The following is a 17,364-nucleotide window of genomic DNA, read 5'->3' as shown; positions in this document are numbered from 1 at the left end:
TGACCATAAGCCACCAATGCAGTCACAGGTGGTAAAGCAAACAAAACTCTGGCTTGCATCCATAGATGCTTCTCAAGTAAATCTCAGGATGTCATCCTTCTGCTGTACTTGGCCTTGGTGAGGCTGCAGCTGGAATACTGCGTCCAATTCTGGGCTCCACAATTCAAGAAGGATGTGGAGAAGCTTGAGAGAGTCCAGAGAAGAGCCACGCCCATGATCAGATCAGGAAACCAGGCCTTATGATGAAAGACTGAGAGCCATGGGACTCTTCACCCTGGAAAAGTGCAGACTCAGGGTGGACCTGGTGGCAGCCTATATCAGAATCTAGGGGAATGCCAGTTCACCAGAGCACCCCAATGGATGACAAGGTCCAATGGTCACAAACTCCTCCAAGACCATTTTAGGCTGGACATAAGGAAAAACTTCTTTACTGCCCAAGCCCCCCGGGCCTGGAATAGACTCCTTCTAGAGGAGGTGCAAGCACCTACTCTGGACTCTTTTAAGAAATATTTGGATGCTTATCTTGCTGGGATCCTTTGACCCTAGCTGACGTCTTGCTCCTGGGTAGGGGGCTGGACTTTATGATCTTCCAAGGTACCTTCCAGCCCTAGTGTCTATGAAAATTCTATGAAACTCTCAGGGGCCTGTCGAGATGTTAAACTCTTGAATATCCCTCAGAATATTTGAATTCTTTGATTCTCTTCATCTCAGGGCTTAGAATAATGTAGGATAGGAAGAACTGGCATAAGCAAGGAGGCTCTGACTAGAAATTGAGACTTGAAATTAAGACTTCACAAAATATATACACTCATCCTATATTAACTTTCACACCAATTAAACAGATTGACTTTTATTAGTAGATGTCTAGGATTGTGAATCCAAAAAAGATGACAAAGCTGGTAGGGAAATACGTATCACCCAAGCAAGGGACTAACATTAGAGGGATGGGGGTGAGGAGGGGAACACAACTAGGTTACAGGAGATACAATGTTAGCCAACTAAGCCCAGGGGTGGGGGAGGGAGGAAGGCGGAAGGGGAGGGAGGGAGTTCCCGATGCTGAGAGAGAAACACACAAGCCCATTACAATGGTCCGCAATGGTGGAGGAAGTAGTTTAAAGAAAGCGTCTTGGTCCATATAGAGTCTCATTGCAGTGGTCCTCTTTGGGTGGAGCTGGGTCATCTGTTGCTAAAGAATCCTCCCAAAGTGAAGGTCCATCTGGTACAGAGCGGGGGTCAGGCAGTCCCCTCCGGGTCCAATCCGGCAGCGGTTCGCCTGGTGGGGTCGGAGTACTGGCGGTGGCCCGTGATGTGTTCCATGTAGATGTTGCGGGACCAACGGATGGTGTCAGACACCATGAGGCAGCGCATCAGGTTGGCATAGTGGCAGGAGACACGGCAGGCACACAACACACTCTCATTGCTGGGATCCCAGGCTCCAAGCGTTCCCATGATGAGCGTGTCAACCGTCACATCGTAGCCACGGCCCCAGGCAAACTCCACGTTGCCATATACACAACTAAAATCATGTACACAGACAAAACTATTTGTATTTTTCAACCATTCACACCAACGTACCCAGTTTTCATACCATCTCTCAAAAAGTAGTCACAATACACTACAGTTTTATATTCACAGTATTAACATTTGACAGAGATGCTAACAAAACTTCCATACAATCCTCACTCTCAAGCATCCAAAAGTTATAGATTTAAAAATATCACTTAAACAAGACTGTAGAATGCCACTGTCACTACTTATAATAAAATACACGTTATGAAAAGGTATGCATATACACAATTCATTGGGAGTTAACATTCCATGTTCAAAGCAACTTGGTGAGACAGGTGAGGTACAGTTGATAATTGAGAGCTACAAAGTTAGGAAGGCATACCAACAATGCCAACTGCTAGTATGCAAACAAACATTTAGTTTTGCTCTCTTTTATTACAGGTTTGTAATATAGAGATTTAAAAATATTAAAATATGCATTATCTAAAATATGAACAAGTCCTTCCCTTTAAAATGCAGCTTCCAATAGGAAATAATTATTTATCAAGAGTCATAAATAGTTATGGTATAGCATTACGCATTTACGGTTCCTAAGTAGCAAGCAAGAAAAAAAAATCTTAGTAAGAGTAGAAGTATACCTTACGTATACAGTTGAAAAATGAATGGTCTTAAACCACCTTCAGAAATATTTTTTAAATATTTCTGGAAAATGTTAGATAAAGCCAAGTAGTGGCCTAGGTAAAATAAACTACTTATATTTGAAACAACATTTAGAATGTAATTCTCCAGTTCTGTTGATCTTTTCCAACTGACCAGCATCTGAAGACGATTAGAAATTGAGTTCAGTTTCACATGACATTATATTCATAGCATTGCATTGGTATCAAAAGTAGAGGGCTAAGACAGAGGAGAACAGCTGCGTTCCCCTAGGCCCTTGATTTTGAAAAAGCCTCTTCAAGATGGCCATCATACATCTTCATTTTATGGGGTTCTTAATGGTTTAATGGTTCTTCAGCTTTGAACAATTTACTGTAGGCAAAGATTTACCACTGTCAGAAAAACTACTTGATAAATATAAAGCCCAGTTTCCCGAGCAATTGACTAGGAAGGAATGGCAAAGATTAAATTTCATAAATTAAACCAAAAACACATGCCCCTTTTTTCTACCAGAATGTGAGTGTATGACACAGAGAATGCTTTAGTAATCAGCATATAAGATACATTTTATTGAGAAATCACACAAGCTTCTAGCAGAAGTAGTTATAGTGACGGTAAAAAGTTACAGAAGGAACTGTTTTTCAGTCATCAGTTGTTATGAATTGCAACTTTCTCTTAATATGCCACAAATAACTGAGTTAGGCTGTTTGTTGCATCTTGGCTTTAATATTCATTGGTTTCATGAGTCAGATGCTAGTAATTTATATTTATCCTTCCAAAGCACTTAACTTGGCATGATGAACATCAGATAAACCTGAAGAAACAAGGAAGTGGTTTTCATTACAATATTGTTCACAAGATAAATAAGGAGTATTTAACATTGCTTAAGAAAATGTATTAATGTATTACTTAAGCTTAATTGTTATTTACCATGAAACTGTTATATGACTTATACATATAAGAAATACGTAATTGAAGTTTTACACTTCAGCATGTAAATCTTCTCTCCTTGCCCACAATTCCTTGTCTTTCTCTTTATTTTCTTTTTAGCTGGATGCTTTCTTCTTGTTCAATTATTCTCTAGAGGCTGAAAAAAGTACACAACAGACTCAGAAAAATTCCAATTAAATTTTAAAATTGCAATAAAAATACCAACAGACAGTTTATAAGATTAGATGAAGCAAAACAGATTCTTAAAAATGGTCAGAATGAAAAGACTGTTTAATTAAATTTACTTTACAACGTGTTTTCCTATAAAAGTTACTAACAAGCAAAATGCTGGAAAACAACAATAAACTGGAAGAAAAAGCCGAAGGATTACATATTCATTGTAGGCAGAGAAGTAAACTTGGCCAGAACCCTTAGATACCGAGTGAAGGTGTTACAAGTGTTAAAAAACAAAATAAAAAAACCCTAATTCTCACATACTATTTAAAATATCACAATACTAAGGAAATAAAATAGCAGGCAGCATAATCAAATCCTTTCTCCTCAAAAGTTAAAAAAAACCTCATTGTCCTTAGAAAAACTGTTATATCTCATGGCTCAAAATTCCTAATCCAAAAGCCATCAGACTTTAGATGATTATGGGCAGCATGACATTAATGGGTATGTATTTTTCAAGTCAATGACAAATGATTGTCATTTGTCCCAAAACTGGCAGAGGGGCCTCTCTTGGAACTTAGCAACAACTGCTGCAAAATCTCTGCCTCAGAAAACAAAACAAAATGGTGAGGTAGAAACCAGGAAGCTTGCCTGCAGAAATCCTGAACTTTCATAATGGAGAACGCAAGGTCAGGGCTCCGTCCACATGTTCTTACAGACACAATACTTAGATGCTGATGGGACCTGTACCCTATCTATAGGATGCTCAGTCCAACTAGATAGCTGAAGTAGCATATGCCAAGAGCAGGGGTGGGCAAAATGTGGCCTGCGGGCTGAATGCGGCTCACCAGGCCATTTTATCCGGCCTGCAGGGCCCCTAAAAAATTTAGAAAATTCGTATTTATTTGCCCCTGGGTGCCTGTCATGCGGCGCTTGTTGGCTTGCCAAGACTCAGTAAGTGGCCCTCTGCTCAAAATAATTGCCCATCCCTGGCCAAGAGGATAACAGGCAGAGCTTCAAGCCTTGTGAGTCCCCTGTATTCAAAGTGGACTTACTTACCTGTACTTCAGGAAGGCATGCAACTAATGCCCCAGTTATACAAACTGGTCAATCCAATTACTAAGCTAAAGAAGTGTGGTGTGAAGCAGGAGAGGGGAAGGGAAAGTGCAGAGCTTAACCCACATTACAGGGACATCACGCTGTTCAAAAAGCAAAGGGCAATTTGTACCCTACAAGGGAGAAATCTATGACAGCCCCCTAACTGTAGGGTTGTCACACTGACTAGACCACTCACAAGACATACAGCCAGAATGGTAGAGCCCATAGACCTACAGGGACGTCACAGTGAGCATGGTACCAAAAGGCACCATGCATCTCAGAAGGCAAGGCTTATGACACTCACCCTAATTACAGAATCCTCACCTTGACTAGACTGCCCACAGGGCATCTTGCCAGGAGAGCAAGAGGACAAAAACCTGATTCTTTGTTACAGGGAGGTAACACTGATTTTAAAAGTCAAAACAATTTTGTAAAAGCAAGTCTAAATGTATTGTTTTGACCTTGTCCAAATGAAATCTTGAAATATTTCTGCTGAATTCAAGAAGTTCTTATTAAATATTTCAGTCCTGACAAGACAGCATTTTCCATTTAAAAACTGTTCTGTCAAAAAACTTGACCAGTTTTACCCATGAAGGGCCACTTGGCTACAGAGCAGGACTTGTCTACCTACAGACATTCTTAAACTACATCCAGCATTTTTTTTTTGCCTCAGTTAAGGCATTGCTCACAAACCTTGAAGATCAAAGCCATGGTCTATTAATTCCAATTTATTCTCTGAAAGATCCCATATTGGAATATGTCAAACTAGAACTTTGCTACCAATGTCAGCCAATTAACAAGTCATTCAATAATATCCAGGATTATTGAATGACTTCCAAAGTAAGTTCTGTAACAAACCAATGTAACGTATTTGCATTGTGAAAATAAATGCCAGTTTTGTGGCCCTTAGAAACTAACAAGAAAGAAACCTTCTTAGACTGTACGGCTAGGGACAGAAAATACACATAAACCAGTATAAGTGATCAGAAACCAGTTTAAATCTGTAATGCAACAGAAGTTAAGTGCGCAAAAACCACTTTCAAAAATAGCCAAAACCAGTTTAAGATAAACCTGGATGGATGTAGGATCAGACTTAACTGATGTAGATTAAATTGGTTTACTGAACTTCTGTCCCAAATCCCCTCCGGATTCAAGTTAACTCAGTCCCCCAGTATCCCAGGATGCTTGTCACTTCCCCCACAAACCCATCCTTTGCAGGGTGGGCGGGCTGGCCTTGGCTCAAGCTGTCTTCTCCAGCTGAGCAGGAAGGTGTTCTCTAACACCTCCTGGCCTCTAGCCTGGGCCACTGCAGGCATGAGGCTGCATTTCTGGAATCAAAAGTAAATGTCTGTTCACTTGCTTATTGGTTCAATCTACACATCTTAAACTAACTTGCCAGGATTTAATTGATTCAGCCTCAGGTTTTTTTTGACTGTCTGTACTTAGCTTAACAGGCTGGAGGTTTGGTGTAAGTAAAAGGGTCTGGAGAAGTAATCTGCTCAGGAACAAGTTTATTTTGCTGCCCAAGCAGTATCTCTTGAAGTCAGTTTTACAGGGATGCCATTTTTCTGCTTAGCCATGGAAAGAGTTGTTATTGCCCACTTAGCCTTCAAAGTCCTCATATTCCAGTCCCTCCACTTCTAGTGCTCTTCAGTCCTCTTTGTCAAAAGCCACAGCAGTCCTTGTTTTTCCTAGAGGGAGCTTCTTTAATGTGGAGCTCTTTCTTCACCTGGTTGAGGGCTACTCCTCCTCTAAGGAAGTCTAAGAAACCAGGCCACAAGTGGCCATCTATGGTAGCTTGGGCCAGAAGCCAGATGTAGATAATAGGAACAGGGTATAAATAACAGGACAGTCCACAAGTATGTTAATATATGCCCTGCTGGTGTTAAGGTTGTGTTTGGGATGTGGTCAGCTTCCTGCCAGGACAGCAGTCACTGGCCACCAAAATGATGTCTTGTGACCCTCTGGACTGATGACTCATCCTACTCTAACTCTGGCTCAGAGCTCCCTAGGTAAGTCTTTCTCCAGTGTTACCCTGGCTCTCAGCCTAGGAAAGAAAGCAGGCAAATTCCTCTACTGCTTCTCAGTCTTCTCCAGCTCAGGAAGGTCAGTAGACAAACGTCTGCTGTTTCTTTAGTTTTCTCCAGATACACTTCATGGAGCCCCAGATGGTTTCTACACTGTGGTACTTGAATTACATAGCTGGATCACTGTTACTATGTGTAGATTGTTAAAAAAAATCCTTCTTTCTCAATACTTCATGAAAACAAAAGTATCACCAGGGATGTGAAAAACCCATGTACCACTTACGATTTAGCACCAATTATCAGATGTGGATTCTTACTGGGTAAGAAACCTGAACATCTCTGATATTGATTTTATTCCAAAGAGATCTTTGTGAGACGGATAAAAGTCCTTGTTGTGTGCCTACTGTGGTGCTTTTGTCACTATAGATTTGAAATGCTTTTTAGCACAATAATGAATGTGTGACTAAACAGGTGAAAAATGGTTCTTAGCAGGAACCAACATATGGGGGAAAGGAAGATTAACTCTGCAGAAATCTCATTTCAAACTTTTCATGAGCTTTCATCCAGTAGAGCAGCTAAGAGAAAACCAGAATTGCTGTCAGGGTGATCAGAAGATGCTGTTAGACTTCATGACATGAAAGAGCATTATACCCACATTTTGAAACAAAATCGAGGAAAAATTCAATACATAAGGGAAAAGTATCATGGAGCTGCACTATGTAAGAGTCCCTTTTAAAAGTATCATAATGGATTTCTATACAGATGAGTCTGCAATCCATGGTATACATAGGCCTCAGGGATCAATAATAATCCTGTTCTAGCAAACACATGGGCTGTTTTTCCCCCCACTACATCTGAAGCTCTGCTTATGGCTATGATGTTTATACTCTTGTCCCTAGCAGCTTCACTCAGAAGCTACGGTATATTTTCCCTGAAAAGGGAGAGCCCAAGATCCATACTAGCCAAATCATTATAGATCCCCCCCAGAGATGTCTGGAGGATAGTTTTATAACAAAAATGAGAAGAACATCATAAGCCCAATGTGTACTACTCAAGAAAGCTTTGCTAACCAACTGGCTGACAGGAGGCTCCCGACACAGAGCTGCTGCTGCTAACACTGTTTCAGTTCTAGTATAGAAAAGTCCCTTCTGGCTAATCCTTCTTTGGTGGGGCGGAAAGGGAAATCCATGGAAAATGATATCCCATATATTGTTCTATCATAAGAACCATTCGTCTGGTGCACAAATGACACAATTTCTGAATGTAGGCTTATGTTGCCCTTAACACAACCTCCAAGATAAGGTACATCCTGGAAGAGAAGTAGGGTAGAATGGGCTGAGTCTGGGTGAAAGAGGACATTTCTGTAGCATTTCAGCACTACAGAGATGCCAGGTTGCTCTAGGCTGGAGAGCAGCCCTAGTAGGTTATCATAAAAGCCACTGGAAACTAGGGAAGCCCTTAGAGTTTCCCTAACTTATGCCAAAGGCTACTTCAGCTGTGAGCAGGCCCAGACTCCAGGTGGAACAAACATAATCCACTTTTGTCTCTTCTCAGGGTTATATCTTCCATGCTACTATAGAATGGTTAAAGAAAAGCATATGGAGCAGGTATATTGTATTACTGATGATACGTCTACATTTTTTCCTATAAAGGAATCATAATACTTGCACTTTACTTAAATGCATGATCAACCTACAGTCAGGGCCCTACAGGTTTGACATTTGTGCTCGCAGCAGTTTTGTGCTTGCAATAAAAATACTGAGTCATTTTTTTCAGTTAGTGTTTATTTTAGTATTTTTAATGCATTTAACCCTTTGGGTTGCTTCCTTGATTATTTGATTTTCTGTTCTGATCTTTGTAAGGGCAAGGTAGTTACTGACTTAACGTTCAAAGCAACAGCTGTTTGCCTAAAACTGGACCTAAATACATGGGGCTGATTTATGTGCAATGCTTGAACGCATTACATTTATAAAAAGTTTCTAAACAAAAGCAGGTTTAATATTTATTTTTCACTTGTGAGATGTAAACATTATTATGTTTATACTGTTAGCAGGTGACTCCAAGCAATGTTCTGTGTTGCTCTGCCTCCTTACCTGCCAAGTGGTCAAGCATAAATAGTGCAACACAGATGATGCAGAGGGAAGTGTTGAATAGGGCTGAAAGATTATGCTACCAAAAACAAATCTCTGAGTTTTCCTAATACAGAACTGCTTCTTGTTTATGACCAAGGCCCCGATTTGTCAGCAATTGAGCATGCAATTGCTGCTGTAAGAGTGATAAATATCCCTCTTTCAGAATATGTTGTAACTCTATCAGGAGTTCGATCATGGAATGAGTGCTCTGTAAACAGTTAAGTGGTAAGTAATAATCAGCAAGGAAGCACCAAAAGAGTTTGCCAATATGGTAGCACAAGTGAGGTGGAGCTATACTACAACCTGTCTTGCTTTTCCATCTATAGGAGCTGTAGGATGTCACATGCTTTGTTATTCAGATGGGTCATTCTTTTAACCCCTGCCTCAATGTAAGACATAAAAAGAAATCCAAAAGTTCATGAGCCAGCTTCAATCCTGTTTCAATTCCACTGATTTCAAATGAGTTAGAAAGATGACCCAGTATTTTGTGCTGCTAAATTGGGTATAGGATAGCTTATTGTGAACACTTTTATTCAGTTGACACCAATGCAAGTGAATCTCACTAGTCATCATAAGGAAAATGGCTACAAAACTTGCACTCTAGTTTTGTGGGAGTGAAAAGATGAACCTTGCTACTTTTTTTAGGTTTTCCACTGATGTAATTTTGTTGCCAATATTTGGACAAATACCTAAAGGTAGATCCAAAAAAATGAATAACCTCCTGAGGTGATGCTAAGCAATGAGTTACTATAGCCTCATTCGCACATGTTGCTAAGCACTCTTATGAGGTGGCATTTGATGCCACTTAGTACCTTATATTTTATATTATGTCTACATCGCAGAAAGTGGGACTGTAGAAATCAACAAGCTCTGATACAAAACTGGTTTTTTTTGCATACTCTGTCAAAGCTAACTTGGGTAATGAGCACAGTACAGCCATATTAACTGGTTACCAGCAACCCATTCAAGTATTCTTCACACTTTCCACAGTGTAAGGCCATTTTCTATCATACTGTACCAAAGAATAACTTTTCTGTCTAACTAAATAGAGGGTATGGATGCTAGATTATAACTATGAGTGTGGGCAACAGTATTCTCTGAGACTAAATCCAGCAAAATGTTCTGGTGACTGCATCAACCAAATGATCTTTATTTTTTTTAACTGGTAACATAATCAGAACCTTTTGGAATTATAATCCCACCATATAAAATTAGTTGTCTTCTTCTTTCCATTATCCATGCTCTGAAATTGCTGCCTCTCCTCTCCATGCCTTCTGTCTCCTCCCAGAGCTCATGTTTTTATTCCTCTGTTCTGTACACTGACTTTTCCTCTCTTCTTCCCCTTGCAGCCAGGACTAATTTACTTCTCACTCTGCTGTTTTCCCTGCTGACATAGCTCTACTGGTATTGCCAGCATTTGAATGTCATGAGTCTGGCCTCAATAACAAGGAGGCTGTCTTTAAAAGCAAACTAATATTGTTACCCCTTTCTGACTTTTGTAGTTGGCACAATTATGAGGTCCAATAGATTACTTGGTTAGGGGCAGAAACTGGTGTTGGAGTCATTTATCATTCTGAGGAGAGCCTATGTATTTAGGAAGAATGTACACAGTTCCACTCATCCTGCATTAAGGGAAATCAAACAGCAGGAGAGTTGATTTGCTCCCAACTCCGAGCCCAATAATTCTCTTTTTAGGGTTTTCTATGAGCCAACTTCCCAATGCTTATTTCATGTCTTTGGCTTCCTGCTGATTCTCTCAGCCGCTCTGCTTCTTCTCTTTCTTCTCTCACAGACAGATGTAAATACCACTGCCAAATAATGCCCAGCAAATCCTCTCTATCCACATGTGCCTATGTTCTGGGTGGTGACTGCTACTGCTTTAGCTATCTAGTTCCCCAAAGGAGCATAGCTGTTAGTCATCAGTCTGTGCATCTACGTGTGCAATTAATGCATAATAAAATTACTGTGCAGTAAAATAAGGTGCAGTAAGATGTGGCCAGGAATACATCTGTACTGTGGGTACAGATTTGTGCCCAATGAGGCAGCTCAGTCCAGAGCTGCTCTTACCCTTCTTTGCCTCCCTGCAGCAGCCAGGGGGATCTCTAGGCTCCCCCAGGTACCAGCCTGGGGGCTAGCAGGGGGCACAAAGGCCCATCCCGATGCGCATGGGGCCAGGAGAGTTGTGCCTGCTACAGGGGCAGCTGTTTCCCCATCACATGGGGATCATCCCAGATCCCCACACGGTAGGGAGGCAGCTGCCCCTGCAGCCAGCATAGCTTTCCCAGCCACATGGAGATTGGGACCCATCCTGACGATTACCACATGGTTGGGAGATAGCTTCACTACACCCAACACAGCTCTCCCAGACCCATGCACATGTGCACAGGGCCAGGAGATAGCTGTCCCTGCAGCAGGCACAGCTCCCCCAGCACAGGGGCTTAGACAGGCAACAGTGGCCCCTGCTGCCTGGGCTGACTAGAAGCAAAATTGCTCCTAGTCAGCATTTACACATGCACTACTGTGCATTACCTAATGTGCCGTTTGTCTAGTACCTTTATTTGTTGGTACCAGCAAACGGTACACTAGACTAATTTAATGCACAACTCCAGCACACATGTAGACAGTGATGCTTTACTGAGCATTAGACTAATTAGATTACATTGGATTATTTAGACTAATTAGAATAGTCTAATGCACAGTAAAGTATCCCATGTAGATACACCAAGTGCGTGTCTGTTACACCCAATGATTTCAAGGGATGTTAGACCTATAAGAATATGCCTTGGGTTCATGTTACTTGCTTCTAGTTTCCATCCCTTGAGTTATAATCAGATAATATTTTCAAAATGGCCTTTGTAGCCACAAGGATTGGAAATTTCCTTTTACAATAAAAAATAAGATTTTAACACAGTCATATGAGTCTAGGAGCTTAGGCTTTAAGAAAAACACCAAAGGTCATGGAAGTTGATGTGACTGCTTCCTTATCTCTTTGTTCCTTGTCACTGAAAAACAGATGTTCTAGTCTGACAGTGATGATTGGTTTAATGTGTAGGTAAGGCATTCCATCCATAATTCTGCTTGGAGGATTATGTATTGTATTTCCAAGGTCCCTATTACCATCACTACCCTTATAAATGGTGAGAATTGTTTTGGGGTTAATTTGTTTTCTGTGTATAATTTGCAGCAATCCACTTATTTTGTATTTAAAATCTTTTCTCAGCTGTCGGTTTCTCCTTGAAAGTAGTTAGCTAGCAACATGATTCTTGATGCTTAACTCTCAGAGAATGTATGTCCTTCCAGAGTAGGAAGATGCTAGTCCTTCAGTCACACAATTCAGTAATGAAAAACATTGATCTAAAATTTCAAAAAAGTGATCAAGTACTGAAAAACTTCTGGTGAAAATAAATGATATTTCCCAGTTTCTCTTATCTGAATCCCCAAGAGCCCTTTAGTAAATATGATATAGGCCTTACAGTCCTTCTACCTCACTACCTGAGATGAGCTGAATCTACAACAAGCTGACAGACAGTCTCTAGACATAAACCTGTGGAGGCTGGATGAAGTTAAATTTCAGTGGACAGTTTTTCTCTTTTGGTAAAAATCTGATGGAACCAATAGCTCCGTTCTGTGGATCATTTTGATGAGAGAATCATTTAGCCCTAGGTTCAGGAATCAATGTGTCACATCACAATTAAAGATCAGATTTCTGTAATTCTTCCTTATGAATAAATGTCACCTGCATGAGTATTCCCACTAAAGACAATATTTGTCAACACTATCATTAAAGAACAATTCAGGTATGTGACAGTAACTACGCTCTCCCAGTCTCTCAATTTTAATGTCTCAAGAGTTTAGTAAACCACATTCAGGCTTAGGCAGACATTAGCAGCTGGCTCTCAACTAAATAATGTTGGATTGAGCCACAAAAACACAATCACAGATAAAGCATGGTGCATTGCTGAATGACTTTAAGAGCATCCCACACAAGATGTTTTTTTAAAAGAACTCCAATCCTATCTCTGCACTCTCCTAACTAGGCCTGTACAAAGCAGCAAGTATTTGATTGACATTCGGCCAATTCAGAGGGAGAATGATTCAATTTGGTGATTCGAATCACTGTCCCGATTTGATCTGGCCCCAAAGATTTGGTGCCAATTTGGAGATTCGGCCATAGACTAAACAGGCAGCAGTCCTCACCACGCTGGACACAGTGCCTCCAGCTGGTAAGTCTGTTGTGGTGGGCGGAGAGGGGAGAGAAGAGGTGTGTAGGGGAGATCAGTGCCCCCACAGCAAGGAAGGGATTGGGGCTGGGACAAGCTGCCAAGTTGGGGCGGGGGGGCACAGGACTCAGTGAGAGGGGCTCCCGCCACTGCACGCCACCAGTTCAGGGGGGCATGGAAGTGGACGTATGCCCCCAGATCTGTGCAGGGTGGGCTGGGCTGGGCTGGGCTCCAAAAGGCGCTGGGAGTGCCCTCCCACCACTCGCCCACCCTCACCACACCTCTCGGACAAACTGTGGCTTCATCTCGGCTGGGCAAGCAGTGTCAGGGCATGGGGCTGGGCACATGCACCCAGATCAGGGAGGGGCCAGGCAGGAGTGCTCCACTGAGCTCTGCGTGGTGAGCAGAGCCAGGGCTGCACTCCAGGCTGTGGCTGGGCCTAGCCGCCCAGAGCACAGCCCTGGCTCCACCCGCCCCATGGAGCACAGCCTGGCAGTGGTCAGTTGGAACTAGCCTCCCAGAGCACAGCTCGGCCTAACTGTGCCCCCATGCCTGCGCCCGCACCCACGCCCTCCTGGACCAGAAGCACGCGGCAGCTGGCAGTGGCGGGAGCCCCTCTCCCTGAGTCCCGTGCCCCCTGCCTCGGCTGGGCAGCTTGTCCTAGCCCCAGCCCCAACCCCAATCCCTCCTTTCCTGTGGGGGTGTTGATCTGCCTCCCTCCCCCTCTGCCCACCGCAACAGACTTAACAGCTGGAGGCAGTTGTGTCCAGTGTGGTGAGGACTGCTGCCTGTTTAGTCTACGGCCGAATCTCCAAATTGGCACCGAACCTTTTTCAAATCAAACTGGAAGCCTCCAAACTGATTTGGAGATTCGGCCTCTGAAACGGGCCAAATCTCCTCTGAATCAAATCGGCTACTGAAGCTTCACACAGTCCTACTCCTAACTAGAGTCAGCAGCACATTACTGTACCACTGTAGCCCACTGTCTGTTTTGCTGACTAGGACACTAGTAGCAGAGACAAGGCTTTACCCCCTGGACAATTAAGGAAGAAAAGCAAGTCACTGCAGGTCTGGTCCCAAGGTTTGAACAGGCCATCCAAGAGAGTAAATGAAAGGCCAACCAATGTATAATGACTTTAATAAGATTGCAGAATGTGAATAAATTATTCATAAGAGCCACAATGTAACATTATTAATTAAGAACATAATATCTGCCATTTACTGGGTCAGACCATCTTGGCCAGTATTGTACGTCACACAGTGGCAGAAAGTAGAGGCTGAAAGGGAGAGCAAACTAGGAATGAGCAGGGTTTTTTTCCTCCCACTGTTCCTCTCTCACTTGCAACCTCCACCACTTAAGGTCTAGGAAGTTCTAATTCAGAGACTGTACCCCTGTCTCCCATGCTCAACACCTACGGACACCCTTTCCTCCAAGAATTTGTCCAATCCCTTTTTGAATCTGGCTAAACTGTCAGCTTCCAAAACATCTGGTGGCAATAAGTTCCACACCTTAATGGCAAGCTGCATAAAAAGAACTTTATTTTGTTAGTTTTCAACTTACTACCTATCAGTTTCATTTTGTGGCCCCTAGTTCTTGGATTGTGAAATAGAATCAGTAATAAATCTCTACTGACTTTCTTTTCCCCATTTAGTATTTTGTACTCCTCCCCCACCCCCCAAAGCGCCTAAACTGAATAGGTCTGGCCTATTTATGCTTGTGCAGAGCTGTGAAGTCAGACTGTAACACCCAGTACTATTTTATTCTGACCAAAGGATTGAAACACATGAAAGCAAATATTAAGGTTTTTCTTTTTCTTGGGAAGTTGTACCTGGCCGAGACATGCTTCATTAGCCCTGCTACTGCTACCCTTGCTATTAATTAGTACCACTCTTACCAGGAAAGCACCCTGATGAAAGAAGCCCGCTTAATTTTAAATGTACCTTAAAGCTGTGCCTGAGCGTTTTCGTGACACCAGACCTATATGATCAAGCGCAGTACTGCACTGGTCTGATACCCAGCAGGGGGCTGGACTCGATGATCTCCCGAGGTCCCTTCCAGCCCCCTGATGTCTATCAAATACCCAAGCCAAAATGGATTTCAATGGCAGTGTAGTGGAGGGTGCACCCCTGCTCAGATGTGGACAGAACTCCCTAGGAGAGCCTCAGTTAGCTTCCGGTGGGAGGATCTCGGCGACATGCCGACTTCATGGAAATGGGAGACTCCTCCCTAGTTTGCTCCTGCGGCCGTTGGCTAAGGGCAACTGAGACTCAGGGGGCATCTGAACCCCACGCCTCTGGCTTTAGGCCTGCCGTGGATTTGGAAGCATCTCAATCCCCAGTCTTTGGTGGTGGACACTTGCCGGTTGCAGCGCCACATCCGGCGTTTAAAGGACTCAGCTTTGCTCAGTCACAAGGACTCAGAACTGATCTGGCGAATTTGACCTGGACCACGAAAACATTTCCAAAGCAATAAAAAACAAACCCTGTAGGATTCTGATGCAAACTGGATGCACTGCTGCTTTCACCGCTCTCGCTAGGTTGGGGGTTGTTGCGGGGTCCCGCTTCCTCCGGGACTCTTCCCGGGCTGCTGCCAGCACTGCCTCCCCGGGCCCGGGCCCGGGTCCGGGCCCGGCGCAGGCAGCCGAGGCGCGGAGGCCCCGCCCCTTCCCCTCTGACCCGCTGTCTCAGCGTTCCATCTTCCTGTTCCAAACCACGTGGGCGCGCTGGGCACTGCGGGGCATTGGCGCGGCCGCCGCGATCGCAGCAGCGGCGGGGGCGGCTGCCTGCCTGGCTGGGCGGCGGGATCATGGCGGGGCAGTCGTCCTCACTCAGCTACGTGGGCTGCAACTTCCTCCGGCAGAGGCTGGTGCTGGCCACGCTGAGCGGGAGGCCGGTGAAAATCCGGCAGATCCGGGCCAAGGAGGAGGATCCCGGCCTCAGAGGTATCTCCCTGCCCGGGGCGCAGCGGGGTGGGCATGATGTGGTGGCTTGCTTGGGGACAGGGGCGGCGGCTGCACTGAGAGCAGAGCGGGTGTGGGTGAGGGAGGAGGGGAGGCTGGGCTGGGTTTCTGCTTGGAAGCAGCATGGATGTGGGCTCAGCATTAGAGACACTCCCAGAGGCGCTTGCGGAGGAGGCGCCGCATCCCAAATGCTGCTGTGTGTCCGGGTGGAAGCCAGTTTTTCCTCAGTGGGGAGCGGAGCCTGCCCTCACCCCCAGCAGGCTGCCAGGGACTTGGAGCTGTAGCTGTCCCCCCTGTGGTTGCAGTGAGCACGCCGGGATCCAGATACTGCGCAGCCTTGGAGAGGGAGGGTGTTTCATGGCGTGTAGCTCTGGGTGCCACGGAGGACCTGAGGGTATTTCCTCATATTTGTTTATTTATGCGTGCTTTGGCAGCACTGCTGGAGTTGGATGTGCCAGCAAAGTGCTCTTCCAGCACTGTATCTTGTCATAGAATTATGGAGAAGTCAGGCCGGAAGGGACCCCCAGAGGTCATCTCGTCCCACCCCACCCCCTTTCTGAGGCAGGATCACTATGCAAACCATCCCATAACAAATGACAAGCACATGTTTTCAAGGATTCTTAGGGCTCCCAGAACGTAAAGTGTCTCTGAGTTTACAGGGGAGCTATCCAGGAGGCAACAGCAGTCTGAGGGGAGCAAGGGTTGGCAAATCAAGCAAGCTCTTTTTTTTTTTAAAGCTGCTGCATCCTAGTGAGGATGGACCTGCTCTGTTTCCAATCTCTTTCTCAGCAGAGCATAACGGGGTATGCTGATGGGCAAGCTTGCTATGGCCTTATATACTGCACTTAGTCTCTTGTGAAATGTTTCAACAAATTGATGAGTGAGGTGAAGGGATTGTGAAATACAGTGCAAGTCAGTAGGAAATAAATACAGGTAACATGATTGCTTGGCAAGGGAAAGGGAGGCATTTTACTAAGGACATGATGAAATATAAGGTCCTTTAATTATAGATGTATTGTTTCTACTTATTCCCACCCTCCCCCCATATGTTTCTATCAAACTTGCACCTGAAACCTTAAGCAACTGCTGACAGATTTCTTTCCAGAAACAGGGTGAGAAAACAGCCCTTTATTTTTGGCAGCTTCTTGTGTTGCAGCCTTGTCAGATATGTTAATTTACATTGAGCTCTTTCAGATTGTTTGATTGGCACATATCCTTCTCAGGCTCAACCCTTGACTTCTGCCAGAATGCCTTGTCCGGCTGAACTGCTGTGTTATCTGCACATCAGGGCAGAGTGCTTTGTCATGACTGGGAAGCTGGAGAACCTTAGTGAAATGCCAGGCATGTTACTGGCTTCCGAATTAGCTTGGGAAAGAGGTTTGAGCATCACTTTGCACAGTACAAAGAACAAATCTGTTTAATGTGCAGCCATGCTTGAAATTCTCCAAATGTTAGATATACCCAAATTGAGGTGACAAATAAGGCAGAAAATGTAGTAAGATTATTGAGTAAAGCTGGTGTTTTTACAGGAAACTTTAAGAGAATTAGGTGGTTGATTTCCACCAATATTCCTTGAGGTTGGGATGCCTACAGAATATCTTGGGGTTTTCTTTGAAAATCCCAACCTAAATCAGTCAGTGACCACTGCCTGGAATAC

At 43.9% G+C, this 17,364-nt stretch overlaps 1 protein-coding gene and 1 long non-coding RNA gene across 4 annotated transcripts in view; one reads left to right on the top strand and one right to left on the bottom strand.

Moving 5' to 3' along the window:
* Positions 1-1,924: 1,924 nt before the first annotated feature.
* On the bottom strand, positions 1,925-15,405 carry LOC109323556. 3 transcript variants are annotated; one of them, XR_002104692.1, is made up of 4 exons: positions 15,230-15,405; positions 5,574-5,696; positions 3,122-3,253; positions 1,925-2,980 (listed from the first exon to the last, which is right to left on the bottom strand). It is a non-coding gene; the product is annotated as an uncharacterized LOC109323556 (long non-coding RNA). The 3 variants fall into 3 exon arrangements; XR_002104694.1 differs by lacking the exon at positions 5,574-5,696 and having other exon boundaries at positions 14,689-15,405; XR_002104693.1 differs by lacking the exon at positions 5,574-5,696.
* Positions 15,406-15,453: 48 nt separating this feature from the next.
* RCL1 (RNA terminal phosphate cyclase like 1) overlaps positions 15,454-17,364 on the top strand; it is a 55,459-nt gene continuing 53,548 nt past the window's right edge. The window contains exon 1 of the mRNA XM_019555192.1: positions 15,454-15,689. Coding sequence (XP_019410737.1) covers positions 15,554-15,689 — 136 coding nt within the window. The 5' untranslated portion in view covers positions 15,454-15,553. The remainder of the gene's footprint in view (positions 15,690-17,364) is intronic.

Source organism: Crocodylus porosus, unplaced genomic scaffold (assembly GCF_001723895.1).
Source record: "Crocodylus porosus isolate Cpor-Errol unplaced genomic scaffold, CroPor_comp1, whole genome shotgun sequence".
Taxonomy (NCBI): Eukaryota; Metazoa; Chordata; order Crocodylia; family Crocodylidae; genus Crocodylus; species Crocodylus porosus.
The sequence above is the reverse complement of the archived record's forward strand: the minus strand, read 5'-3'. Positions and strand labels throughout refer to the sequence as shown.